The 27,126-nt window shown below is 37.6% G+C and overlaps 3 protein-coding genes across 4 annotated transcripts; 2 read left to right on the top strand and 1 right to left on the bottom strand.

Annotated features, from left to right (window-relative positions):
* The first annotated feature begins 549 nt into the window (after positions 1–549).
* Positions 550–6,509, top strand: LOC137734066 (probable transcriptional regulator SLK2). 2 transcript variants are annotated; one of them, XM_068473329.1, is made up of 11 exons: positions 550–630; positions 1,275–1,377; positions 1,529–2,529; positions 2,711–2,842; positions 3,036–3,084; positions 3,438–3,652; positions 3,742–3,810; positions 4,331–4,431; positions 4,530–4,623; positions 4,733–4,802; positions 5,354–6,509. In XM_068473329.1, the coding sequence occupies exons 3-11, from the start codon at positions 1,582–1,584 to the stop codon at positions 6,241–6,243; spliced, it is 2,568 nt and encodes an 855-aa protein (XP_068329430.1). In that variant the 5' UTR covers positions 550–630; positions 1,275–1,377; positions 1,529–1,581; the 3' UTR covers positions 6,244–6,509. The 2 variants fall into 2 exon arrangements, with proteins under 2 accessions (XP_068329430.1, XP_068329431.1); XM_068473330.1 differs by lacking the exon at positions 1,275–1,377.
* An 878-nt stretch (positions 6,510–7,387) lies between these two features.
* Positions 7,388–9,615, bottom strand: LOC137735664 (dihydrodipicolinate reductase-like protein CRR1, chloroplastic). Its single transcript, XM_068475113.1, has 9 exons — positions 9,456–9,615; positions 9,248–9,370; positions 9,095–9,169; positions 8,939–9,004; positions 8,752–8,847; positions 8,511–8,627; positions 8,225–8,317; positions 7,946–8,134; positions 7,388–7,830 (listed from the first exon to the last, which is right to left on the bottom strand). The coding sequence occupies exons 1-9, from the start codon at positions 9,567–9,569 to the stop codon at positions 7,798–7,800; spliced, it is 906 nt and encodes a 301-aa protein (XP_068331214.1). The 5' UTR covers positions 9,570–9,615; the 3' UTR covers positions 7,388–7,797.
* Positions 9,616–17,843: 8,228 nt separating this feature from the next.
* LOC137734812 (BAG family molecular chaperone regulator 1-like) lies at positions 17,844–20,096 on the top strand. The gene is made up of 4 exons (XM_068474095.1): positions 17,844–18,681; positions 18,839–19,095; positions 19,182–19,328; positions 19,429–20,096. Exons 1-4 carry the CDS (start codon positions 18,444–18,446, stop codon positions 19,801–19,803), a joined length of 1,017 nt encoding a protein of 338 aa, XP_068330196.1. The 5' UTR covers positions 17,844–18,443; the 3' UTR covers positions 19,804–20,096.
* The last annotated feature ends 7,030 nt before the right edge of the window (positions 20,097–27,126 follow it).

Here is a 27,126-nt window from a genome sequence, read left to right as displayed (position 1 = left end):
TTTTAAGTTATTAATTTTTTAACACACATATCTACTATTTATATAGTCATACATAATAAATTACCCATGTAACGGTTACATTGAAAAATATTACCAAACCGTTAACCAATATGGTAAAATCACACACAACTGGAAAGGGAAAGATCCACCCAATTCGATTCGCACACGTGTCCCCAATTTCTTTAATTACCCTTCGAATTGTCGCATTTGCCCTCGTTTCCGTTACCGGGAAGGACAAAGACTGTAGACAAACTCACGCACAACCGGGTGCACCGCATCGGAGCTCAACAGGCTAATCCAGGTAATATCCTCATTGCCCTAGAAAACAACCAGTCGGGTTGCGCCACGTGTCTTAATCCTCGCGTTGACATCGCCCGATCTCTCACCGACCACAATTCTCAACCGATCACGAAACACGTGTTCCTTGATTCACCGAGCGTAGCCGGTGATGTAGGGCAGGGCACCGATGCAGCCGGTCACTGGTCCTCTGCGATTCCCGCTAGGTATATAACCAGCGCCCTCCGACGCCTTTCCTCTCTCTTTCTCACTCTAAAATTTCTCTGCAAATTTCGGGTTTTTGTTTCCAAAGTAAGGCAGCGTTTCGGATTTTTACAGCTCCCGATTCCTGAGGTCCGTAGCTGCCGTGCATTTATCTAATTCGATTACTTGTTCAAATTTTTGGTTTGATTTTTGCTTCTAGTTCAGATTAATTAATTTGGTTAATTAAATTATGCTCTGATCGATCTCTGGACTGGAAAAAGTTCACTGATTTTTTGTTCTACTTGGTCTTCGAAATTTCGTTTCTGCTGCTCGATCTTCTGTTTTTCTGCTTAATTATGAGTTTTACTAGTTTAATTTTGTTCAAAATTTGAGCTGGAGCTGCTTTAAGTTCGATCTTTAGTCTGTAATTATCATTTTAATTGATAAAGATTGAGCTAAATGTTTGATTGTTTCAATTGTGTTTTGTTAATTTTCGGTTCGGTTGAACTGGGTTGGGTTTAGATCATCTAGAAATTGCTGGGTTCGGGGCTGATAAGCTTATGTCATTGTTTCATGGGTAGCTTGGTTGGAAATTAGGGTTTTTGTGGGGCTCACTAGAAAATCAACATTTTGGAACCCTAGGGGGCTTTAGTTTGGGTTGGATTTCGTGTTTCTTGTTCGTTGTAAGTGTTTAATTTACTTATCTGGATGGTATTGGTTTGGAATTTAGTTTGGTTTATGTTTTTAGTTCTTGTTCTACTGCTGATAGTGTTGTTTCCTCTTGTTTATAGTAGATCCCATGAGAAATTGTTGAAAGGTTATACAGAAAATAAATATCGTGCACCTTTTTGGGTCGCATATTTATCGGATAACTGGTGAAATTACTGACACAGTGAGGTGAGGGTTCTGAAATTGTATGTATTTGTATTGTTGACTCTGCCCATATTGTATTTTTGAGATATTTTTTTTAAGAGGAGTTCCTTGTTTATTTTGTTTTTGTATCTATTGAGTGGGCTGAGCATATTAATTATTGTAAAAATACTATCAGGCCTGGCTCTGGAGAGCTACTTAGACTCTGGCCACCAAAGTGCGGTGCCTCCTATGGTGCCTTCTCGTGTGGCTGGAGGATTAGCTCAGTCTTCACCAAGTTCTGGAATTTTCTTCCAAGGGGATGGGCAGTCTCAGCTTGCAGTTAACTCACACTTGAGCTCATCTTTCGGGAACTCTTCTAATTCCATTCTTGGAACTGGGCGTTCAAATCTCGGTCTGGTTTCTGGGGACATGAATAATGCAGTTTTGAGCGGTGTGGCGAACTCAGGTCCGAGTGTTGGCGCAAGTTCTTTGGTCACAGATGCAAACTCTGTATTTTCTGGAGGTCCCCATTTGCAAAGAAGTGCAAGCATCAATAACGAGTCATACATGCGCTTACCAGCATCGCCCATGTCATTCTCTTCCAACAATATTAGCATGTCAGGGTCATCGATTATGGATGGGTCTTCTGTAGTGCAACAGAATTCTCAGCATGATCAGAATTCTCAACAAATGCAGCAGAATCAGCTGCACCAAAACCAACGGCAGCAAGGGGCTTCAAGTGCTACTTCTTTACCAACGTCCCAAACTGGCCAGGTTTCCCTTCCCATGGGAGCGCGAGTACCTGGAACTTTTATTCAGGATCCAAACAATTTGGCCCATGTCCAGAAAAAACCCCGTCTGGATATCAAGCAGGAAGATATTCTGCAGCAGCAAGTGATACAACAGTTACTGCAAAGACAGGATCCAATGCAATTCCAAGGCCGGAATCCCCAGCAGTTACAAGCCATGCTTCACCAGCAGAGATTACGGCAACAGCAACAGATTTTACAGTCAATGCCTCAACTGCAGAGAGCCCAGTTGCAGCAGCAGCAACAGCAACAACAACAGCAGCAGTTGAGACAACAGCAATTTCAACAATCAATGCAGCCAGTATCTTCCATTAAGCGTCCCTATGATAGTGGTGTATGTGCTCGTAGGCTGATGCAATATTTATATCATCAGCGGCAACGGCCTGCTGTGAGTTCCCTTGTTTAATGCACTTCATTGTACTGTTTCTTTTCTCTCTTCATTTCCATTTCAACTGGGTTTGTAGATATGCTTTTCTTTTCGTTACAAATATCTTATTTAGACGTTCCTATCCTTTGAGTATCTATCCGTCAGCATTGTTTATCTAATGATGTGTGAATTTTGTTGACAGGACAATAGTATTGCTTATTGGAGGAAGTTTGTTACAGAGTATTACTCTCCTCGTGCTAAGAAAAGATGGTGCTTGTCATTATATGATAATGTTGGGCATCACGCACTTGGTGTTTTCCCTCAGGCTGCTATGGTTAGTATACGTGTTAATTAACTCTTCTGTCCAGTTATTTAAATTGTTTCTCATATAATCATAAGTGACTCTGTCCCTACCAATGATACTCCTATTTTTATAACTTCATAGTTAATTTGTGTTTATATTATCTGCCTGATTGAACATATGTCAACGGTTCGTACATGTGAATATTTGCTTTCTTTTTGGTCAGGACGCGTGGCAATGCGACATTTGTGGTTCTAAATCTGGAAGGGGTTTTGGTAAGAAAACCTGAAGCTTTATTGATTTGTACTTTGTCAAGGGTTACAACACTAGACCAACGGTCTTAGGGGACAATTAGTTTTTGCTTTTTATTTGTCTTAAGGTGCTTCGTTCTCCAAGTTTTATGCTTTTTCCGTGTAGATGAACATTACCATCATTTTATTTTGAGGTTTCTACCCTCTAATGCCTCTTACAGTCTATCATTTTTTAATCAATAGTCTGCTGAAAAACTTTTTTGTGCCAAAGTAACTTAGAAATATATAGAAATCTCTGTGGTGTCACCTCCAATGTTTGATATATTTATAATTTGGTAAACTGAAACTAACCAACTAATTCCTTTTCATGGTTACAGAGGCAACATTTGAAGTGCTTCCCAGACTTAATGAGATCAAATTTGGCAGTGGAGTCATCGATGAGCTTTTATTCTTGGACTTGCCACGTGAAGGTAGATTTCCTTCTGGTGTGATGATGTTGGAGTATGGGAAAGCAGTTCAAGAGAGCGTATATGAGCAACTTCGTGTTGTTCGGGAGGGTCAGCTTCGTATCATATTTACACAAGATTTAAAGGTAAGAGAACAAATTCTTAATTTTGGCTTTTAGTTTCTGTGCCTTGGAAAATAACCTGCTTCTAACCTTTTACATTATGCTTTTACTAGATATTGTCTTGGGAATTCTGTGCAAGACGACATGAAGAACTTCTTCCTCGTAGGTTGGTTGCTCCACAGGTACTGGTTTATGTGTGCCTTAATTTAAGTTTTCCTCTTATTTGGTTGGTTGACTGATGCATTAAACTGGATAGATGCATTAGCTAGAAGCAATTTTCTCATTCTAATCGTTAATTTTGATTGTTACCTTACCTTTCAGTTTTGAGTTCGGTAATTGTGAGAATATGATGACTGGTAGTGATATCCAGTGATTTAATTCATGTATTATGAGAAATGTGCAATTCTGGAACCGTAGAAAGACAGTTTAACTCTTAGACTGTTATGTTTGTATAAAGGTTGCTTGGGAATCTACTAAGACACGTTAAATTGGTTGTACTGGTGTTATTCCTTGATCTGATTGTTTTCCAGTGAACCATCTTAGTTTGATTTTGGTAGTAGCGCTAACATTCCTAATATCTTTGTGTTCTTTTGGTCAGTGATTCAATTTAATTAAACAGACCAAAATTTTAGCAGAAAATAAAAGTAGGTTAAATTGGGCAGACTTTATGCCTTGCACTTATGAAGCATACTTTTTCTCCAGGTGAATCAGTTGGTTCAAGTTGCTCAGAAATGCCAAAGCACAATAGCTGAAAGTGGATCTGATGGGATTTCTCAGCAGGATCTACAAACAAACAGCAATATGTGAGTTTATGAATCTATCAGTGAACTGCTTTTGTTGAATTCTTGGGTATTAGACTTTGATTCTGAAGGGCTGCACTGATGTTGATTGCTTTCTCCAGGGTGCTGACAGCTGGACGGCAGCTAGCAAAGAGTTTGGAGTTGCAGTCGTTGAATGACTTGGGTTTTTCTAAAAGATATGTGAGGTGTTTGCAGGTATATGCTATTGCATTTATGGACATGAGTTTTGACCTAAGAAGTGAATTTAAGTTATATTCTCTTATTCCGAGTTCTGTCTTAGTTGCTGACTCTGAACTTTTGACAGATCTCAGAGGTTGTCAATAGCATGAAGGACTTGGTTGACTTCTGCAGGGAGAACAAAGTTGGGCCAATTGGTAAGTTTCCCTTTTTCCCATATTGTTATTTTCTAACTCTATGCTGCTGCTTTGCATGGATAGTTGATTGTTGGTACCATCTTCTGACTTACATCCCAGCACCACCTTAAGACAGCTTCTTAAACAAACCATGACACGATTACCCAACTGATCTACTACTTGCTACTGTTTGTATCTTTATCAAGTCATTCACTGAGTAAAGCATTATCTTGTGGAAGCTTCAGTTTTGGGCTAATATGCATCGACTATTATGGCTGATTATATTCATGGAGATGCAGCCTCTAACATTCTCCTGTCACTGGACCTGTGTGCTCCTGCCTATTTTTCCTGTAGGAAGTAGTTTCGTCATTGTTTCTTTAGTTCATTATGGCCTTTATTTTTTTAATTCAAGTCAATCTTTAATGTGGTGAAGAATTGGGTACTTGGCTTGTTTTTTGTTTTCTCGGTTGTTTCTTATCCATCCATTTGTTGCATATTAAACTATCTAGCAACTATTATGACAGTTTTTATAATGATTTGTTTTCTCGGTGAACTTATGTTGACAATTGCAGAGGGCTTGAAGGTTTATCCTCGGCATGCCACCGCAGCCAAGCTCCAGATGCAAAAGATGCAGGAAATGGAGCAGTTAGCAAGTGCTCAGGGTTTGCCCACTGACAGGAACACACTCAATAAGCTAATGGCATTGCATCCTGGACTGAATAACCAAATGAACAACCACCATCAGATGGTCGGTCGTGGAGCTATGAGCGGTTCAGCGCAAGCCGCTTACCAGAATCTGCTTTTGAGACAGAACTCTGTGAATTCAAATGCAAACTCTCTTCAACAGGAGGCATCTTCTTCCTTCAATAATTCCAACCACAGCCCATCATCAACATTCCAAGGTGCCGCCGCATTAATACCGGGATCCATGCAGAACTTACCTGGTAGTGCCTTGTCAAGTCCCCATCTACCCTCGCGACAGCCACAGCAGCTGCAGCAGCGGTCACTTAGTTCCAATAGCTTGCTACAACAAGCTCATTCAACTGGCTCCCAGGGTAATCAGGCCTTGCAGCAACAGATGATCCAGCAACTGCTACAGGAGATGTCCAATAACAGTGGGGGAGGAGGACAACAATCTCTTCCCAGTCCAAGTGCAAATGGGAGTGTTGGGAGGAATGGAGTGAGTTTTGGAGGCAACAATCCAGCGGCAGCACCATCCACCTCCAATGTGTCTGGTAGTCACGGCCCTGCTCCAAGCAGGAATAACAGCTTCAAAGCCACTGCAAACAGCGACAATTCCACAGGTGGTGGTGGTAACAACACATACAACCAAAGAGCCCCGGATTTACCCTCAAACCTTCACTTGCAAGAGGATCTGGTACAAGACATTGCCCGTGAATTCACAGAGAACGGTTTTTTTAACAGCAATCTTGACGATAACATGTATGGCTGGAAGGCATGACGGTAACATAATTTGGCCTAAATTGGCTCCCATTGGGTATGTGGCCGGGATTTATCTTTGTACAGGACAATTTAAAGGCTGTTTTCTACCCCCTTTCTTTTTCGCTTTGGTCTCAGTATCGTTGCGACATTGTGCACTTGTACTCTAGTAGTTCAGTTGAGTAGGAATTTTAGTGTTTCTTGAGGGTTTTATGTGTCTCCATGTCTTGCAAGTGTAATCTATTGGATTCAAAAGAAGTCTGAGAAGAGCTTTAAATTTCCCAGTTATATGATCTTTTACATGTTTTTCTTCTTGTTTCTCAAGTCTTCGACCATTTACGTTATGCTGAAGCGGTTTTTCTAGCGTATTCGTTGACCCCAAGTGCGATTACTCACAAATGTCCCGTCTCATTGTGCTACATCACTCCAGTAGACCGAATTGGTTTTACTTTTAGGCATCCGTATGATCCTATTCAATACATAATTTGGTGGACTTTGACGTGATGCCAAAAGATAGGTGGATAACTTATATGAAATAGATTCACTGTTTATGTGTCAGTGTCTTTACGTGACATTATATTATTGATTTAGAGCATCATGTTAAAGGCCAAGAGAATATGAAAAAGACATTTCGATGCGTTATTTTGGGGAAGCCCTTCACATTTAAACACGAAAGAATATGGAAAAGACAAATGCACACTACTTTGCTTCAAATGTAAACATGTTATCTGACCCACTTACCCACTAAATTAAGATGCCAAACACAACAAATTGCATGCTTTTGGTTAGGGTTGCTTCTCCAAATAAGATTTTTCAATGTGCTAGAAACACAGAATGGTTCGCCATACGTTATTATATGAGTGAACATTTTATTTTTTTTCAGGTACCCTCAATTTGTACAATGACATATAACGTATATGCCAGTGTTCAAGGCACACCGAAAAATCTCTCCAAATAATAGTTATCACATGTATGTATGTCATTCTCTCGACTTGTTAGGGGTTATTAACACCGAGTCCAAGCAGAGACCACCTTTGGTGTGTGTACAATCAACCTGGACCTTCGAAAATTTGATCTTGATTGGCATTTTAGGCTTGTCGACAACAAAATCACCCACATGGTAATTAACCCAGCTGCCTTGTTCATGCAAATAACATTCCCATAAAGCGTGCTGGCCGTCCGTGGACTTGATCAACGGTGCATACTCGCTGGCCAAATCTTTTCGGACAAGTTTTGCCTAGCTGAAGTCGGAAGTAGAGGCTGTTGCTCGATGGCAGCCTTGACTCCCAAACAAAATCAGCTGGTCATTTTACTCTTTCACATATTGGGCATTGCCTCGTGGTACTACGGTATCACACTATAACATCTCCGTCGTTCCAACTAGTTTTTATTTTTCTTGTCGATTTTGGCTAGTTTATAACTTCTCCGTTAGTTGTTCATGCTGACAGTCCCGATTTCTACGAGCGATGGAGCATAACGGAATAAAGATAGTTAACAAAATCGATCTTCATTCTTTTCTAAGTTACAAGGGAGTCGAAAGTATGTGGTTGAGTTTAACATCAATGAGACTGAAGGTTCATAAAAATTTCTCCAAGCCATACACCAGGTTCTGCAGTAAAGAAACAAAGACAGAAGAGATATTAATCGGTGATCCGGTTGAAGCAGGATATGTACTTGAAAATTTTTAAGAGATGCGATGCGATAGAAATGTATAAATTGGTTACCTTAATGCGCACAATCTTTCTGATTGCTAAGAGGAGGCCTGGCATCAGACATTGCACATCTGTGATGTCATGTTTCAGAGAGTAAACCTCTCCAAGACGAGAAAAATGGACTGTTGTGCTAGCCGGGAGCCCGGGAAGGACTAAGCTATGCACTCGAACTCCGTCGTCTCCCAGAACTTGGCCCCTTGCCTTATGCACGTACGATAAAAATATAGTAATGAGTTCCAGTCCATGGGATAAAACTAGAACCGATAGACTAAAAATTGTACTTGAGCTTACTCGAACATCGGTTGAAATATCTTCTCTGTTGTAGATTTGGCCAAGGTTAGACAGGTTGTTGGCTATTTGGGTTGCATCTGATGATGGAAAATCCTGTTTACCAAGGGCAACTTTAGCATATTATTTTCTTGTGTAGGATATCTAGGCTTCTGATGTTACATATTCAAGGGAAAACAGCGATCGGCACATTAAGATATATACATACATATATATATATGTAATATGGTTTCATACATATAAGATAGTGAGAGTTTGCCATTTTTAACGGATGAGGAACCAAATTTACCATTGCAGATGCTCTTGATTCCACAATTTCTACATTGTTGTAGTGGAAGGATGCTGAAATTGCAGCTTGTTGGAGGAGTATCGATCCAATGGACAGAGTTGGCGCAACAAGACAACCCTAAACACAGTTGCAGCTACACATCAGTGACAAATGTATGGTTTAATTCTGTGATAAAGGAGGAAGAAAAGCAAAAGAGCTTCTGAAAACTTATTGTATGAAGTACATCTCACCCTGTGCTCACCATGCTGGCTTTGTCACATAACGCAGATAATGCTGATACTGTATCTAATTTAATTTTCGGCACATAAACGACACTTCTCATGCCAAATGCTGTTGCCTGCTAGTAGGGAAATAATCAATCAAATTTGAAAACAGAATCAGGGATTTTAATGTATCATGTATACTACATGAATGTAGTTGAACATTACCTGTTTAACATTGTCATAGACTTTCGAAGGCTCAGTGAAATCAACAACTACTCCCAATGCTTTAGACTGCCAATTTTCTCGCAAGATTGAGAAGCGTTGACAGAATAATCACACGCATGTATATGCTTATTAATATTCAACCGTTGAGTTTGTTACCTGTGAAATGGAACCTAAGACCATCGTGAGATCGTTAGTTATCGGTATTTCCAGAGGCTCTTCCATGTCACACACCTAATTTTGTTACAAGGAAAAATCAAATATCCTCGTATGTTTAAAAAGTACAATGTAGTAAGAAATGAATGAAAATACCTTCCCAATATCTTCTCCTACTAGATAATTGTCCACTGCACCAGCCACCTCCATTCCTCTAGCTCTGGTCACTGCAACTACAGCCGCCCTTCCGATTTCCTTCGCTGCTCCGTTTATAATTACCTATTTCAAGACATGGAGATCAGGTATTAGCAAAAAAACATCGTTTAATTTTTAATATAATCCCGATTAATATATAATTAAACACCTTGATGTTGTTTTGCGACGGCTTCATTGAGCAAAAGATGGAGGGTTTTGCTTTGGCATGTCGATAATTCTTGCAGACCATAGGGTGATGAAATTTGCAGCTCAGCGCTGCCATGGCTACTTTCTCAGTTCGGCAATTCCCAAAGTAAAAGATAAGGATTTTGGCCTAGCCATTTTGTTTGGTTTCTCAAAGATAAGGTTTATGTTTTGTTGGATTGGTTTTGTCTGGAGGGAAATGTGTGACAAAAATTGCTACATTGACAGGCATGCAAGTTTTTTTTTTTTTTTCCGAAACAGGTATGCATGTTTCGATTTGTGCTTTTTTTTGGGGGCCATGCATGTTTGCGCATGTGTCTCTGGAACCAAGCAACATTTTATTTTTATGGTTCCCACGTGCTTCCGTTTTTATCTGCACATTTGCGGTATATTTGTCAAATTCTTTCCCCCTATTATCATATGGAAGATTTTTGTTTATGGTCCTATTTATCATCCTTTGATGAGTTTAAATTTTAAAATTTATACATAAATTTTAAAATTTAAATTTATTCAACAATGATAAATAAAAGTGGTAAGCATTATCCACCACCGGAGGACGGTGAGTAGAAATACACCCGTTATTATGTGTGCTGAGTTTTCCCAATTGCTCTCGCTAGCTTAGGATGAATATATTGGATGGGAAGTGCTGACCTGTAATAAACTAAGAATGCAACCATAGGGTCAATGATGTCACTATACATTATTTTTCAAACAGACTTATAAATTTGTAGGTTGAGTTGATTTAAGATTTTTTTAATAAATAAATAAATAAATAAAAATATATTATAACATTATGAAATTAACAACAATACGTAACATTATGACAGTTTTATAAAAATTAAAGCATGTTGGTTTTCTTAAAATATTAACCTAGACTTCCTAATTAATTTCTTAGCGTAGGATTAACTTATTAAGTTCTATTGATGTTACTAGAAATTCTTGTGACCCACTAAATAAATAAAAATATATTATAACATTATGAAATTAACAACAATACGTAACATTATGACAGTTTTACAAAAATTTACATTGCTTTGCATGTTGGTTTTCTTAAAATATTAACCTAGACTTCCGAATTAATTTCTTAGCGTAGGATTAACTTATTAAGTTCTATTGATATTACTAGAAATTCTTTTGACCCACTCCCACTGTAATAAATTAAAGAAAAAAAAAAGGCTCATTTGGTAATTCTGACCAGCGACTAAAGATAGGGACAGGTAATTCTTTCTTTCTTTCTTTTTTATTTTTTTACATTTTTGTGAGATATTTTAAAGTTTTGACTTTTTAACTAGAAACCAACACGTAGAATTGATTCGGGACGTGTGGATCAAAGATCCATCATAATTAACCTAATATTCAACCCAATTAAACAAAGAAGCAAATGATTTCCTAAAAGAGGTCTAATGAGGGACACAAGGCCTAAGCCCAATTGCACTTTCATTCTTCATTGATGATGTTCCTTAAAAAAAGATGACATTATACCAACATGATTATCTCCCACTTTACACTTTTTTATATCATAACATCCAAAAAAGTCAAATAAAATTATACTTTAGTGATATTTATTTTTATTTATAAATTACGAATGAGATATTTTAAGGTAATACTACTAAATGTGTAGATTAAATTTTGTAAACTAATAAAACATGGAAGTTGATAATTAAATTATTACTTAAGTGTTGATTAACATGCTTGTTTTTTATTGGTGACACATCATTTAGTTTACAAGTTTAGTCTACAAATTAATCTACGTAACATTACTCGAGATTTTAAGTTCAACTTTCATGAATAGTGAATTTGATACTAAATCTCATGTATGACTAACCTATCATATGGCTTCACCCAAATCTCAAACTTGTGTATATATATCATTAAATTAAGAAAACACCCAAAAAAAATGAAAATGTAGTCTTGAATTTTGAGGTGTTAGAATTTGATAGCTCACCACAAAACTTAACTTTCACACCGTCAAAATCAGGCCAATATGAAAATTAGTCAAAACTGGCAACTCATTGCGTGTAGCATCTCCAACAATATTAGCAAAATTTTTATTATCGTAGCAGTAAATGGATCTAAATATTAATTTGGCTAGCCACCACTTCCGAAAATACTAACTATTTTAACTTAAGTTAAAAGATTTAATATTATTTTTTCTTAAACTTAATAATCCAAGCCCTTTTTCTTCCCTTGAACCCTACAAACAATGCAATTTTATAATTTTTATTGTTTAGCAAAAATTTAACTTTCTCTCCTCCTAACTAAATTTAGCTAGTTGCTGTTTACAAAGTTAAAATAACTAATCATTTAGCTAGCATGTTGAAACTTGATTTATCAGCATTCTTTTGTTAAAGTAACCAAAATCCCTCATTTAACTAGACTTTTGGAGATGCTCAGTTGGCATGCAGGAAGGAGAGATTGCATTCTGTAGCAAGCATTTTAGGGCATGCCAATGCAAGCATTTTTGCTTGCTTGCGAGTGAGGTGCAAATCCAGTGCCCCATCATTTTCCAACACAATGCCATTATCCGGAACCAAAACCAAGGACGTTTCGAGCAGTCAATATAGAACAAGCCTGGCATTCAATTGTTTTATTTCTCAGTTGTTGGATTTCGTTTTCATATTGAGGCCTAACTAACCATTAAAGAGACCTTCCACCATCCTTTGATTTCCTGAAATCATCTCTCTTCATATATAACACAATTAGGGATCAGATGCTCTTTCTCTATACAAAAACTATGTTTTTATATTTAAAAAAATGAACCCTTTTGTTAGTAGTAGGAGAAAATTTTCAGTGAAACTTAGGGCGTACATCACATGTAATTATACGATTGGAGGAATTTTTTTAAAAAATATCCCTTTAATTATATAATAACATGTAGCGTACTGCTTCGTATCCAAAACACATTAAAAAATCTCTCAGGTAGTAGGGTTTAAGAAAAATGGAATTGCACTTAAAACGTAAGATTTACTTTAACTTCTCGTATTAGTAGGGTTTTATGAAACCCATATCATTCCAGTTAGTAAAAATGATGAGAGTTTAGACTTTAGACACATGCACTTTCCACGTGCCTCCATCTAATTTGGAACACCACCAACCTAGGGTTTCATGCGAGGCCTAATTTGGGCAGTTTGTTGCTGCTTGCACCTTGGTGTTTGAGTATGTCTCTTCGCGTCTTCATATTGAAGCTCTTGCGGCTCGTGAGGGGCTATTATTGTCAAAGCATATGGGTCCACAAAATTTTATACTGGAGAACGATTCACTCTTAAGATTATTTTAGCATCGCAAAAGGGTCCTACCAAAACGTCTCTGATCGGACGCACTGTGAAAGGCTCGAGGGCCTTGCTGTTTGATATCATTGAAGCTACTGCTGCCCATGCATTGCCAGATTATGAGGCTGCTCACCGTCTCACACGCTAAACTTGTTGGAAAATATTAGTATTATGATTATTTGAGTTTGCTTGTTAATTTAGTATATGGGCTCAGCCCATCCGAATTAGGGTTTCTAGGTTTTGATCTCTATAAGTATAACTTATAGTTTAGTATGAATAACAAATTAGTTATGATGTAGGCTTTTGATGTTCTGTGGCCGTTTTGGCATTCTTATTTGTTTAATAATATTATTCGAGTCTTGTAATCTTATTCGTTACGTACTCTGATATTCAACTATACCCTTTCTTGTTCAATTGTGAGTGTGGTTTGAAGAACCTCATAACGACCGCTTGGTGTCTTGTTATCAGATTGTAGCGTTTAAGTTTGCTGGTTCTGGCCCAGCCCTTTTGTGTACTGAGCTTTTGTTTATCTTTTCTCAATGAGTCTATGCTGTTGCTTTAAAAATGATTACTTGCTAGGTCATCCACGCCACAGATTTATACAGGTCGAAATATATATATAGCTACTTAATATGTTGCAAAAAGTAATTAATTACATAAATAATAAATAAAAAGTTTGTAGTTAAGTAAAATATTAAAGTAATTAATTGCTTAAATAATAAATAATAAGTTTAATAACGAGAAATTTACTATTACTTCACGCTGATGTAAATTAAACACTCTTAGAAATAATAGTTTGATAACATTTTTGAATCTACAAGTTGACCAACTATTTCCTCAAGAAGATCCAAATGTGGCCTCCCCATGTATCGAATTATTCTAGGGTTGGCTTCTGGTTACACATGTAACTGGGTGTTCTATGCTTTTAACTTTTTTGTTAACTTCTATCACTATTTAGGGTAGGTTTATGATCTTTTGCCTTTGTCCCTACTATTTGTCTATCTGGTCAATTGTCAAGATAAACCCTCTTTTAATTTACTTATTAAATTATGAGGTAGAACGTATTTACACTCCAAACATAAATTGTTATGTTGTTGATAATTTTTTTAAATAAAATGTTTTATTCAAATGTTGTAGGATAGTACCAACGATAGCCAAAGAAGCGTTCAAACTCAAACACAAAAATTAAGAACAAGAGTATAATCTTAGTTAAATATTCACAACTTGAAAATAATTAAGGAGCACATAAAAGACAAAAAGTAAAGAATACCCACGAAAACAAATTCTCACCATAAAATAAAAACTTCGACATATACTAATGGATATTTTATGCTCAAATCTCACTCAATTATATTCTTCTTATGTTAAAATTTCTCAAATCAGTGGACATAAAATCTTTTTCCAACGAAGCCATGCAAGTTAAAAATATAATTAACTCTTGTTTTAAAACACACACAAGCAACAATAACAAGAACAAGATGTCTGTGTCTGTCTGGATGTCACGTGCCTCACAAATTGACATCAGCCCCACAGAAAGTCTATAGAACCACTGCGAGGCCGTGCAAAAGGCAGTCCCTGACGGCCGATGACCCAAATTCCATACCCCAAATGGTCGGTATCCTGTCCCCAATCAAAGACAAGACTATGAATTAAAATTGAGTTTATTTATATTAAAAATACTCATTGGAAAGTTTATTCATATTAAAAATACTCCTTATTGGATGCTACTTCCAAAACCAAAAAATATAAAGAAAATTACAATAATTCAACTAATTATTATTTGTTTTAATTAGGATGGATGGTGTGGAAGAGTTTATGAGTATGTTGTGCAACTGTTGCATGCTACTAAAACTCAAGGGAAAAAAAAAATTATAGGACGATAATAAGGCCAACAATGTTTTATGGCACATAATGTTAGGGGATCAAAAACCAAGACATGGAGAAAACAATTGTATCCAAAATAAGAATGCTTTGATGGATATGTGGGGACACGAGAAATGATATGATTAAGAATGAGGATATTTGAGGTAAAGAAGAAGTGGCCGCCATTGAAGATAAGATGATAGAAAATTGGTTTAAATAGTTTGAACACGTGAACCGAAGACACATACAGATGTTTAGGTTAAAAGATGCGACTACGAGACGAAGGCTCATGGCAAAATGAGTAGATGAAGAGTTGGGAAGAGACTATAAGAAAAGATATGATGTGCTTGAAACTAACTAAAGATTTGACGTAAAACTGAATACGATGATGATTTGAGATTCATATAACTGACCTTACATAATAGAATAAGCTTTTGATAAAAAAAAAAAAAAAAAAACATAACATGATAAGGCACAGATGCTTTTTTTTTTTTTTTTGGGTTGTTGGTGTAGGGGCAGACAGATTAGTTAATGAGAGAGAGTTTTCAATCAGAAAAAAAGAGGGACAAAGTTTAAGATAATCGTGTAATTAGAGGGAGGTTATCTGTCGTAGGTTGCCCCGTCCCCATCGAGCCACGCATGCATAGACTCCCAACTTTAACAAATCGCACGGTTCATACTTGGCTTCGACTCTTTGTATGGCTTACAGTTCGCAACGTGTCATATAACTCCCTCGTGTTGGCTTGCATGTAGGGGAGTGTCGGTGCGACGGTAGCATTTCATTGTGGCGTAAATTATTATTATTATTATTTTAAGGTTTTTACTATTTTTGATACTTCTAAAATACAAAACATTTGCTTTTTATAACAATAATTAATGATATTTTTCTTTACTTGTAATTGAGAGATTTTAAATTCGATTCTCGTCAAATGCATATTTAAAGCAAATTATTGTGGCTCATAATGAGACTTATCTTAATTTTACACTCTCTTGATATAAATAGTATCGTTATTAAAAGAAATATACAATATTCAATATTCAACTTCTAGAAGAAAAATTTAGAAAAAGACTTTGACCTGGTCCGGTTTATTATTTTATGGTGATTATTCTTTGTCCATTTTCTTCCAAAGTTATGTGGAATTAGGTGTTTTATTGGGTTCAAAATTAAAAATGGCAAAAGAGATGCCCAAAGACTATTATATATGAAATTATATATCACACTGGGTTTCTCTATTTGCGTAATTAGTCAAGTGTATACTAAAAAAATACATATAATTTTAGGGAAGATAAGTCTTTTTCAGTTGTTCTCATATGATTTTTTTTTTTGGGTTCAAGTTCTCATATGAATTTGTTTTAGCTTTTACTCTGCTTAAAACTAGCTTAACTCAAATAACACTAGTAACAATTAAATTATATTTGTAATCAACTAAAGATTTTCCAAAAAAATGCCCCGAAATCTTTGTTTAATAACCTAAAATCACGTCTGGGTTGAAATCCAAGTAAAATATGACAAACAAAGGAACCAATATCAATATTTACACATCCTACTTCACGCGGAAAAAAATATGGAGATGTAAATGGTAATTTACGTGTTGTGGAAAATGCATGCTAAGGTTATTTATCTTGATTGATACCATAATTATGAGCATGACCCAACCTAGTTATGAAATGAGCATGAGCCAAGGTTGTCTACCACGCTAGTTATGGTGCTATTAAATCAATCTATACTCCAAAAATCATAAACTAAGTACCCTAAACTTCTGTTTGTTCGGGTGGATTATCTTATACTGAACTAGTTATAAAAATTAAACTAGACTGACTTTGCTTGGATTCATAAATATTAAAATTGTGAAATATTTGATGCATTGTCGAACAAAGTCACAAATTACTATTTATTTTGCCTTTAAAAACATATAAAAAAACCTCAACCCCTCCCCCTGCCAGCCACCACAATCACTTTTCTCTCACACAAATCACAACCACTTATGAAAGGGAAAGGGGTTTTTGTGGCTTAATTAGAGGGATTCTAATCCATTATATTAACAGTCTGAAGATGATTGAAAAAGTCATGGCTTTCTAAAGCAAATCACACCTGAGTTGTAGAGAAATTGAAACCCAAAATACAAATACCCATTTTGCGATGATAGTGAGATAGGTAACGATGAGCTTCGAATTGAACACGAGCTCCAAAAATACCATGTCGTAAAGCTGCACGATTTCCTCTATGTAGAAACACGAAGACAACGGAGACAAAGAAAAAAATTCGTTTAGATTCTGGTCTGATTTAAAATCCAACGAGAAAATTGACTAATTTGGTGATTGGAGAATGGGAGCCACAAATGCTGCAGATGTGAGAAGGGGAAGGAGAAGGTGGGATTTGAGGGCTCGTTAGCAATCCTCCGTTGACCAACAAGATTGTTAGCACCGTATCAATGACGTTCTTAGTTCGTGCGAATCCTGTTTAATATCATGAAACGTTAGTTCAACATGAAACGCTAATTCTAGCTAAGTTAGTTCTACTTAAAAAGGTGTAACAAACATAGTCTAATATCATAACAATTCTCGATTGCAATGGTGGAATATATATGTATATATTACTAGGCATAAGAACCGAGTTTTGGAAAAAACAAAAACATATTTCAGAAATGCACAACCAAAAATACAAAAATAAATAAACGGAAAGGTTGAAACACGTGTGCGGCAACCCTTAATTACTACGCACCCACGGTTTAACCCCAAAGTTAGTGCCGATCCTCCACGTTAATCTTCTACGTGTTGATTTTAAACCCACCAGAATTAGCAACACAATGATTACGTCGCCATTTAATTTCCAAAGTACCCCGATACAAACACGTGTCGAAACATAAAACAAAGTACGATTATTTTTTAAGAAATTGTTATTAGCACTCCTCGTAAATGTATTTTTCTTTTTAATTATAAAAAATTTAGAATGCTAAATGAAAATTTTAAAATGCTGATAACAATTCTCATTTTTTATCCAAAGTCTGCAGGTACAGGAAGACAACCCAGTTCGCTGTACCCAAATTTCGTTGCCGTGTTTTATTTTTACAGGAACTTTGGCGGCTTTTTTCACTTTCTTTTTTCGTATTTATTTTTTTACAATTATTTTTGCAAAATAAATTAAGTAAATTATTATTTACGCATAATTATATGTGCCTATAATTTGATCATATATACATACAGATGTAGAATAATGTGGTTCCAACAGCTCAGTAGGCTAGCTGGCTTCCTACTTGTTTCTTATACTCTTTTTTATTTATTTATTTATTTTTCCTCCTCTCCCTCTTCCTCCTCCTCGAGTTCTCCAGAACCAGAAGAAAAAAAAAAAGAGAACCAAAATTATCAGATTATTAGGTTCTGATTTCGCATTGATTTTCCCGGCACCACTTTGGGAAATCTCGGGGTTCAGCTTACTTGGTTCATTTTGTTTTCTCGGGAAAACTATTGTTTTCCGGGAAAATTTTCTCCTGTGTTTGAGTTTAGTCTGCATTTTTTGGCTGAAGATCTGAGTCCTGGTGGGTTCCGTGTTGGACCCGGTTCAGTCAACCTTTCCATGTTTCTATCTTCTAGCGCAAGGCTTGAACTTTACAGGTGAATGAGTTGTTGGGTTTATTTCTTTCTCAAGAAGCCATTAAAGCTATGGCTTTTCAGCGGTTGGTGTGATGCTTCTGGGGTCAGAGCCTGAGAATTCTGAAACAAGGGTTTTGTTCTACAAGCCTTTCTCTCAATTGGGTTGTTTCTAATTTTGTGAAGTAGATAAAAAACCTGAGAGATCTCTCGTGGAAAATTAGAGAGTAAAAATGATGAGGATGAAGACCAAGATTAGAGGGGTGTCACTGGCCGAGTTGAATGGAAGCTCAGGCGGCGGTGGAGCTGACTCGGGGCAGGGAGAGTGGGAGCTCAGACCGGGAGGAATGCTGGTTCAGAAACGGAATCCGGACTCTGATCGGAACTCGGTGCCTCCACCGACAATTCGGGTTCGGGTCAAATATGGGTCAATTTACCATGAAATCAGCATCAGCGCTCAATCTTCTTTTGGTAAATTTTATTCTCAATTTTGTAACTTTATTGTGTTTCTAAAATGGTATTTTTAGCATCATGCAAATTACACTTTGGAATTGGAATTGAGAAATTTATGTTTGAGTAGTTGTTAATTACTTATGGTGTGTAAAATTGTGTAATTTTTGTTATGCAGGGGATTTGAAGAAAATGTTGGTTGGACCGACTGGTTTGCACCATCAAGATCAGAAATTGATATTCAAAGACAAGGAGAGGGACTCGAAGGCTTTCCTCGACATGTCTGGGGTGAAGGACCGGTCGAAAATGGTGTTAGTTGAGGACCCTATTAGCCAAGAAAAGCGATATCTTGAGATGCGACGCAATGCCAAGATGGAAAGGGCTTCGAAGTCCATCTCCGAAATCAGCTTGGAAGTAGACAGGCTTGCTGGCCAGGTATTGTTAAAGAAGTGTTTGCAAAGATTTTGTGTAATTTAGAATCTTGTGTTTTGGAAATTGAAATTTGGCTTTGGGAAATGTAGGTGTCGGCTCTTGAATCAATTATCAGTAAAGGTAAAAAAGTTGCAGAGCAAGATGTGCTTGTTCTGATTGAGCAATTGATGAACCAGTTGCTTAAATTAGACGGGATCATGGGAGACGGAGATGTGAAACTACAGAGGAAAATGCAGGTAATTTCGATTACTAGTCATGTTAGTAATCACATTCCATGGGTTTTGCTCCACAATTTGAAGTGCAACTTTAAAATGCGATCACAAATTTGTTTTGAAGGTAAAACGCGTGCAGAAGTATGTCGAAACTCTAGATGTATTGAAAGTTAAAAACTCCTTGCCTAGCAGCAACGGAAGTCAGATTCCAAAGCAAGTTCAGCAGAGGCATTCAAATGGTCATTCCAATGGGAATGGACATAGACTAGCACCAATTCAAGAGCATCAACCAAGGAATTCAGTCGGCTATTCACCTACGCATAATCAGCAAGTGCAACAGCAAGAACAGCCATCAAGGCAGTCGGCATCAGGGCCGGTAGTTGTGACCACACAGTGGGAGACATTCGATTCTGCCCCTGCATTGATCCCAACCTCTTCGACATCCAAAGCCGCCAATCAATCTCCCTACCCTAAGTTTAACTGGGAATCGTTCGAGTAAGCCGCCATATACCATATATTGTTTGTGTGTGTGGATGTGTTTTGATATGGTCGTCTCCGATGGGTTTGCTATATCTTGTACATTCTTTTCTGTACTTTAGAAAATGTTTTCAACCCCTTTTAATCTGCCATTCAGGTCATCAGAAATAAATGGGGTTTACTACAATAAGGATTTATTATCAGTATGTTCTTTCTCGAATTCTGTTGTCCTCGAATTCGTTTTCCATTTTCTGTGGTTCTGGTTTTTCTTATACTCTATAAACTTGGATCTCTGTATATGTGTTACTAGAGGAATTAAGTGTCCAAACTTTCAGATGTAGATCTCTGTCCCTTAAATCCAATGATTTAAATTTGTGTTTCTCACAAGTCACAACTCACTCTCCCTCCCCATCCCCTAATGGCAGAGAAACTAACCTAACTCCTGATACCATGTGATTGGTTTGAGATACTGACACGGGAAATGGAGTTCTTTTTCCCTATCAAAGCTCAAAAGCACTTAAATACTTCGCACGAGAATTAGCAGTTATGTGTTTCTTGCATGAAGCAAAAAAATATTTTTCCAGAGTTCACTTGTTATTTTACCGAGAATTAGTTTCAAAAACATTTTTACCAAAAGTGTTTTTAGCTTTTTAAAATACTTCCAAACGAATCCTAACACTTTCGATTGCTTCCAAACGAAGCTAATGCAGAAGCTCCACTTTAGCTACACCACAGCAACTCCTGCAACTAAAATGAAAACCAAGAATTCAATGATGATGGACGTTGAGTTAAAAAATAATTCAATATATTGTCAGTTACTTTCCAGTGGATTCTCTTTGTTTTGCTTTTGGTGTCGGAGAGGGGTGGGAGAGCGTTTCGGATCTTATGGGAGGAAGGAGGCTGAATGAATGTAAAACGTGGAAGGCCTAGGCATGGGGTTCTATCATTTTCTGCGGAGGAAACAGTAACTGACATATTTCAGAATTCAAATTCTTCCACAAGTTGGGTTCCCATAAGGTCTTGGACTCCTTCGGCTGTGTGTGTTTGGGTTCAAGCAGGAAAGTTTACGTGTTAATAACTAGAAGACAGAAGTCATAAAAAAGAGTCTGTATTAGTTATGGCCTAGTCCATTTTGATCGGCAAATTGGCCTTGGAAACATGGGCCTCAACTGAAAATGATGACACTGCCTCCAATAGTCCAACCAAACTCGTTTGAGAATGTTTCTATTAAAAAAAGTGCTTCTGTTTATAAACATGTTGACGTCTGTGATTGCTTCTGAAATAAGTAAAATAATCTTTTACAGGGTAAAAGCGTTCTATCTAAATTTGACAGCAAAATTTAGAAATGCTTCTAGCTCATAGAATCCTTTTTTGAAAAAGTGCATGTCAAATGCTTTTATGTAGCATTTTCAATTGCAACAAGTTTATAATAAAAACACTTATAGCCAAATTTTACCCAAACATATCCAAGTGCTTTTTACAAAAGCATTTAAAAGTGCTTTTTGTAGTTATTCTCGCCTACGTATGATCAAAAGAATTTTTTTATTTATCAGAAGCACTTTCAACTCTTTCAAAAGCAATTCCCAATGTGCCTACGCGTTACTCCAATTGTTAAGGATTTCCATATATTTTTACCTACACCCCCTAGAACTTGATTTTGATCTCACTTTACTTCTGTAACTCAAAAGTTACCGCTTTACTTCTTGAAACTCAAAATTTGTCCCATTTTAACTTGTGGATTCTCTCTTATTCTCTGAAACTCATAGGTCGTCTCTTGAAGCATATATGGGACCCACCACTTAATAAGCTCATGCCACATGTGCAGTAAATTTGATTATAAGTCTCCATTATGCGTTAATATTCAACAATAAGAAAATATTAAGTTTAAAAGAAATTGAAAAGGTGAAAAAAAAAATTAGCATGGTAAACCTAAATCAAACCTAGATGAGAAGTTAATGGACTTAAGGTAATATGGAGCGAATTTTGAGTTTTATAGAGACGATTTTTTAGTTTTAGGGGGCAAAATGGGATCAAAATCGAGTTCCAACTGACAAAGTGGAGCGAATTTTGAGTTTCAAAGAGTAAAATGACGATTTTTAAATTACAGAAAGTAAATTGAGAATGAAATCAAATTCCAGGGAAAGAAGCTAAAAATAAGCTTAAGCCAAATAAGCCCAACTCTCGCATAAGAAAGAAGAAAGAACAAAAAAAAACCCAACCCTTGTGAAGTTCTTTTCATGGCGATTACATATTTCTTCACATATAATGTTCTTTCCTTTTTTTTTTTCAGGACAAAAAGAAATGTAACTTAGCATTTGTTTGTTGGGTGTCCATTTTTGGACTTGGAAATGCACAGAGACCGTGTTGAGAGAGAGAGAGAGAGAGAGAGAGAGAGAGAGAGAGGATATTTTAGTTGGTGGGTGTCCATTTTTGGACTTGAAGCTTGCATGAAGCTAATTTTAATTCACAGTTAAATTAATGTATTACTTTAATATTTCAAAATAAACCTCGTGAACATTGCAAGCATAGCTAATTAACTGTAGTTTTGTCTATTTTTAAATTAAAGTAACATGATCGTGATAGAATCTGATAGATCCATGCATTATCTCTTCCGTTTAAGATGGTGATAGAATCGTGAAAATTTCTCTTCCGTTTAAGATGGTGGTTTTGTCAGTAGCAGGGAACAATGACGTTTGGATAAGGTATACATGTATGTCTGCGCAGTTAATCTAGTAAAACTTAACGGAAAGTGAACGAACTTATCTTACTCAACGCAAACATATGTTGACACTTGTATGTCCCCAAATCTCCATGCAAATCCAGTTTCTCCCTCACTTTTGTACAACTTATACATGAGTGTGACAATTAAATTGTTCAACCTTTTGTCTTTAAAATACTGAATAAAACGAAATTAGGGTTTGGTTTTTACATGTACATAACACAATACATGTATTGTACTGATTAATTGAAAAGAATTGTTATTGTCATCAGTGGCGAAGCCAGGATTTGCCGAGAAGAGGGACAGAATTCAAAAGAGTGCAATGTTTAATCAAAGCGGTTGCTTTCATATTAGAGAGTGCAAAGTTTTGAGTCAATATTCATAACAGAAAACAATCTCTTTACTAAAGCGATTGTAAGCAGTAATATCAAAGTCATGTAAGAAACTTAAATAGGTTATGATTAGATTTTAAAAACGTTAGACATTAGTCAGGTAGCGGATTGGGGCCTAGCATCTAGGTGCCTGGGCAAGATTTAGGCAAGAGCCTAGATGGATTTAAATGAATTTTCTTTTATCGTAAAATAAGTGTTAAACAATATTTACATTATTTTTTAAAAATTAATACAATTTTTATAGATAATGTGAGAGTTTAAGATAAATATGCTTGGGATCTTAAAAAATGGAAACATACATACAAGAATAATAAACAAATAAATAAATAAAAGAGAAATAGTGTTAACAAACCACAAAAAAAGGTGGGGTTAGAAGAGAAAAAGAAAAAGAAAAAGTTGGGGGGGGGGGGGGGGGGGGGGGGGGGGGTGGGGTGGGGGACCGGGAAAGGACCATGCTACTGCCTATTCAGTACCCAATTTACTCATTTTATTAAGTGGCCCAATAAGATTGTAACATTTGTCCATTTATACTTTCTCAAATCAATGTAACCAAACACAAACATTTCCTTTAAACCTGTGACCAAACATAACCTTTCTTCTTCCTCCCTTCTTGCCAACGCCAGAGATCTCAGCCCCCAGCCCCTTTCTCCTTTGTCAAGCACACACACTCCTTCCTCCAACATTTCCATCGATTATAGTCCAAATCAAATATGACCTTATCACCACCAGCCTATATATGCGGCAAATCTCAGTGCCCTAGTATTTTCTAGATTTATCCTTTGTGACTCAGTATCCAAATTCAATTGAAGATCATGTTTAATTGAAAGCGGAGGGGCTGAACTAGCGTTCTTAGGCATGTTTTCCGGTGAAGGAAGGGGCGGCCGCTACTCCTCGCCCTCATGTAGCTTCGCCACTGACTGCCACTCAAAAAATCTCATTTCGCACTCTAAACTTTCTTAGAAAGAAAAATACACTTGTGAAGATGGTAGAAATAAATTTTGGAGTATTAATAACAGTTCTCTTAATTGAATTACCATATTGATTAGGCCAATATATAATTCTTGTAATTTGCGCAAAGTTCCATTTTAGTTATGTAGTCTATCGTAATTTAACTCATTCTTTTTAGTAATGTTTTCGTTTTACTATTTAGATTTTGTGATAAAAAAAATGGTTCATTCCTTCAAAATTTTAGACAAAAATTAGCACTTATTAGAGGTGTATTACACTTGTTTTTTTTTTTTTTTTTTTTTAACAAACAACGATGAAGTAATTTCATTAATGAGAACTAAACAAGTACACGAGGGCGCCACATGAGTACATATTCTCTAGTAACCAATTTCTTGATATGGAGATTAATTTGCACAACCACAAATAAAGTAAACCCCTACACGGCTACTACAAAACTACCACAAGAATAAAGTGCAACGGGTACATGTTTTCCACAAAGACGATAGAGGCAACAAATTTAGCACCAGAAACAGAGGTATGGGGAAGTAGGAGAGATGGTAGAGGGAGAGAAAGAAGGAATAAGCAAAGAGAGATGACCAGGTGAAAGGGAGAATGAAAGGAGGCAGGGAGGTCTGCCACCGGTCCCATCTTAGAGCAAGGGGTCGGTGGCAAAATTGAACCTAGATCTATTGTTTTTTGGCAAAAAGTTTTCTGGTCGGAATTATACAAGTATTAGATACAGAGCTTTATGTAACATCCCGTCCCGGGATTATTAAAACGTACGTGTGAATTTACGATTTTACCCCTAGATCGTTTTTGTCACGTTATTGGTTGTTGGTGTGGTGTGGAATGTATTGGATCACACCCACACACACACACTCACACTATCACTTTCCGGGATTCCCTCCCTCATTCCCTCACTCTGTCTCTTCTCTCTCTCTTTCTTCCTCTCCTTCCCCGAGTCCATCTTCTTCTTCTTCCTTCTGCAAACCTACGGACTACACACAAAACCTACTCAAACCTGCACCAATTAAGAAACCAAGACCACCCTCGTGCTCGTGAGGCTGAGAGAAGTCCAGTGGTGCCATTTTCAGGTAGGAACTCCGACGTTTTCACGTCGATTTCACGAGCTCAGTTTTGGTTACTGTTCATGCAAATTAAATTTACTTAGTTTTTGGTTATTTGAAGCTTGTAGACGTGTTAGTGAGGTCCCAAGGAGCTTGGGAGTAGTTCGTTGGGTGAAATTGGACGTCGGGAAGGCTAGGTTCGAAGTTGGCCGAACTTTGAAGTTGTGGACAGGTATTATCTAGCAATTTTTAGGCCTTAAAACTAGTCTAACGTTGTTCTACTAGTCCTAGGCTTCATTTTGGTATAAAGATCGTGAAAAATGGTTGAAAAACGAAGGAGAAAACTTAGTTTGAAAATTACCCAGTTTTCCGGCGCCGTCGCCGGCGCCGGAGGCTCGCCGGAGAAGAAAGGAGAATATTCCGTTAAGTCTAACGGAATATTCCTAACGGCAGTGACGGAATCTGGTTAGATTTAACGGAATATTCCGTTAGTTGACGGAATATTCCTGACGGCGTCTGTTGACACCGTCAGTGTGCAGTGCACGTGGCCGCGTGTGGGGGGCGCGTAGGTCCGTGCCTTGGCCGGCGCGTGGGGGCGCGTGCGGGGTCCAAAAATTATTCTAAAAATATGGGTGTGATCCTGAGGTTGTGTAGGTCACGTTGGTATATTCATTTGTCCAATTTGAGCAATGTATGAGAAGTTATTACGAGAAGTTGCTTAGGTGCTTTTAAATTAACGTTTTCGTAACTTTGTCGCGTATAGGTGATTCGTTTTCCGAGGACGAGCGTACACACTCGAGGCAGGGGGGCTACGACCCTTCTAATTATCCGTGAGTGGGCTTTTTTTTTCCGTATATACCTATATACATATTAATTCCCAGAAATTAAATAGAAAAGGTTAATTGTTTTATGCCATGCATCATATGAATGTTGTTTACTCATCATTGCATGTATTAGTAGTGGCATACATATATATAAATGTGTATTTGGTGCTGTGGACGCACAGGTAAGTGCCAGGTAAGCGGTATTCATGTGGTTATGCATTCCTGTTTATTATGCAATCGTAGTTTGAAATGCTTAGAGAGCTCATAATCTGCACCCCCGGTGTTAGTGCTCCCACCCAGAGAGGGGCAGAGTCCTTCACGTGATGTTCACCCGCACCACACGCTCGCCTTGGATCCAAGTTAGGTGCAAGCCTTGTCGTGCAGACCACATTAGGTGGTTCCGACTCGTAGGTGACCCGCGATTATTCGCATAGTCTTCACGTGATCGTAGCACTAGAGCGTATATATATTACACCCAGTCTTGTCGTACAGACCACGTTAGGTGGCTCCGACTTGTGTGCAGAATCAGATGTTGAGTTGAGATTGGAGCTCTATAGGCAGCGGTACATGTCACGTTAGGTGACTCCCGACTGCCAGATTATATATTATTAATGTGAATTACGCTTGAGCATTTATATTTGATTATGATATTCTGTTGTGGCATATTCTCAAGCATGAATGGCATATTGTGAGCATGAATGGCATATGGTGGAGCATGATTGGCATATCTATACATACGTATATATGTTCATTTTCTGGGAAGTATACAGGTTTTACGGGGAGGGGTTAGAATGTATTTTGCTAAAGAGTTTTCAAAGAACTTTGTTTTTGCCCACTCACGCTTTTGTTTTTGCGCCCCTCCAGGTTCTAGTGGTCTAGAAGGTTCGGTGGTTTATCCCAGAGGGCGTCCCGGCATTTCTGACAGACATTCACCATTGTAGGGTCACCTTCGGGTGTACATATGTCGTATCTTTTCCTTTTGGACTGTTGTAGACTTGCTCTGAATTGTGTCTCACATACACTAGTACTTTGTATGCTATTAGGTTTTTAATTATTCGTACTTCTATACTACCTTCTTAATAGCTTCCGCACGCGCACATGGCTACGTCACTTTCGCGTGACGGCCAGCACGCCCTGATCTAGGTCGGGGTGTGTCAGCTATCAGAGCCGGACTCGTGCTGGTGGTGTGCCGACGGGGACGTCGGGCTCCCTAAGGGGGGTGGATAGGCTTGGTAAACCTATCCCACATCGGCCACACGAGGGTCGAGTCCTGGCCTTATATATCCATTCGCAACCTTGTTGGTTACCAAGACGCGTTTTGTGGGCAGCCCGGTTAGGGGTCTGGCAGGCACTGGCTTCGGCCGAGTACCGGTCCACAGGAACAAAGCCGTGCCG

Source organism: Pyrus communis, chromosome 5 (genome assembly GCF_963583255.1).
Source record: "Pyrus communis chromosome 5, drPyrComm1.1, whole genome shotgun sequence".
Taxonomy (NCBI): domain Eukaryota; kingdom Viridiplantae; phylum Streptophyta; class Magnoliopsida; order Rosales; family Rosaceae; genus Pyrus; species Pyrus communis.
Note: the sequence above shows the minus strand (reverse complement) of the source record. Positions and strands in the feature narration are given on the sequence as shown.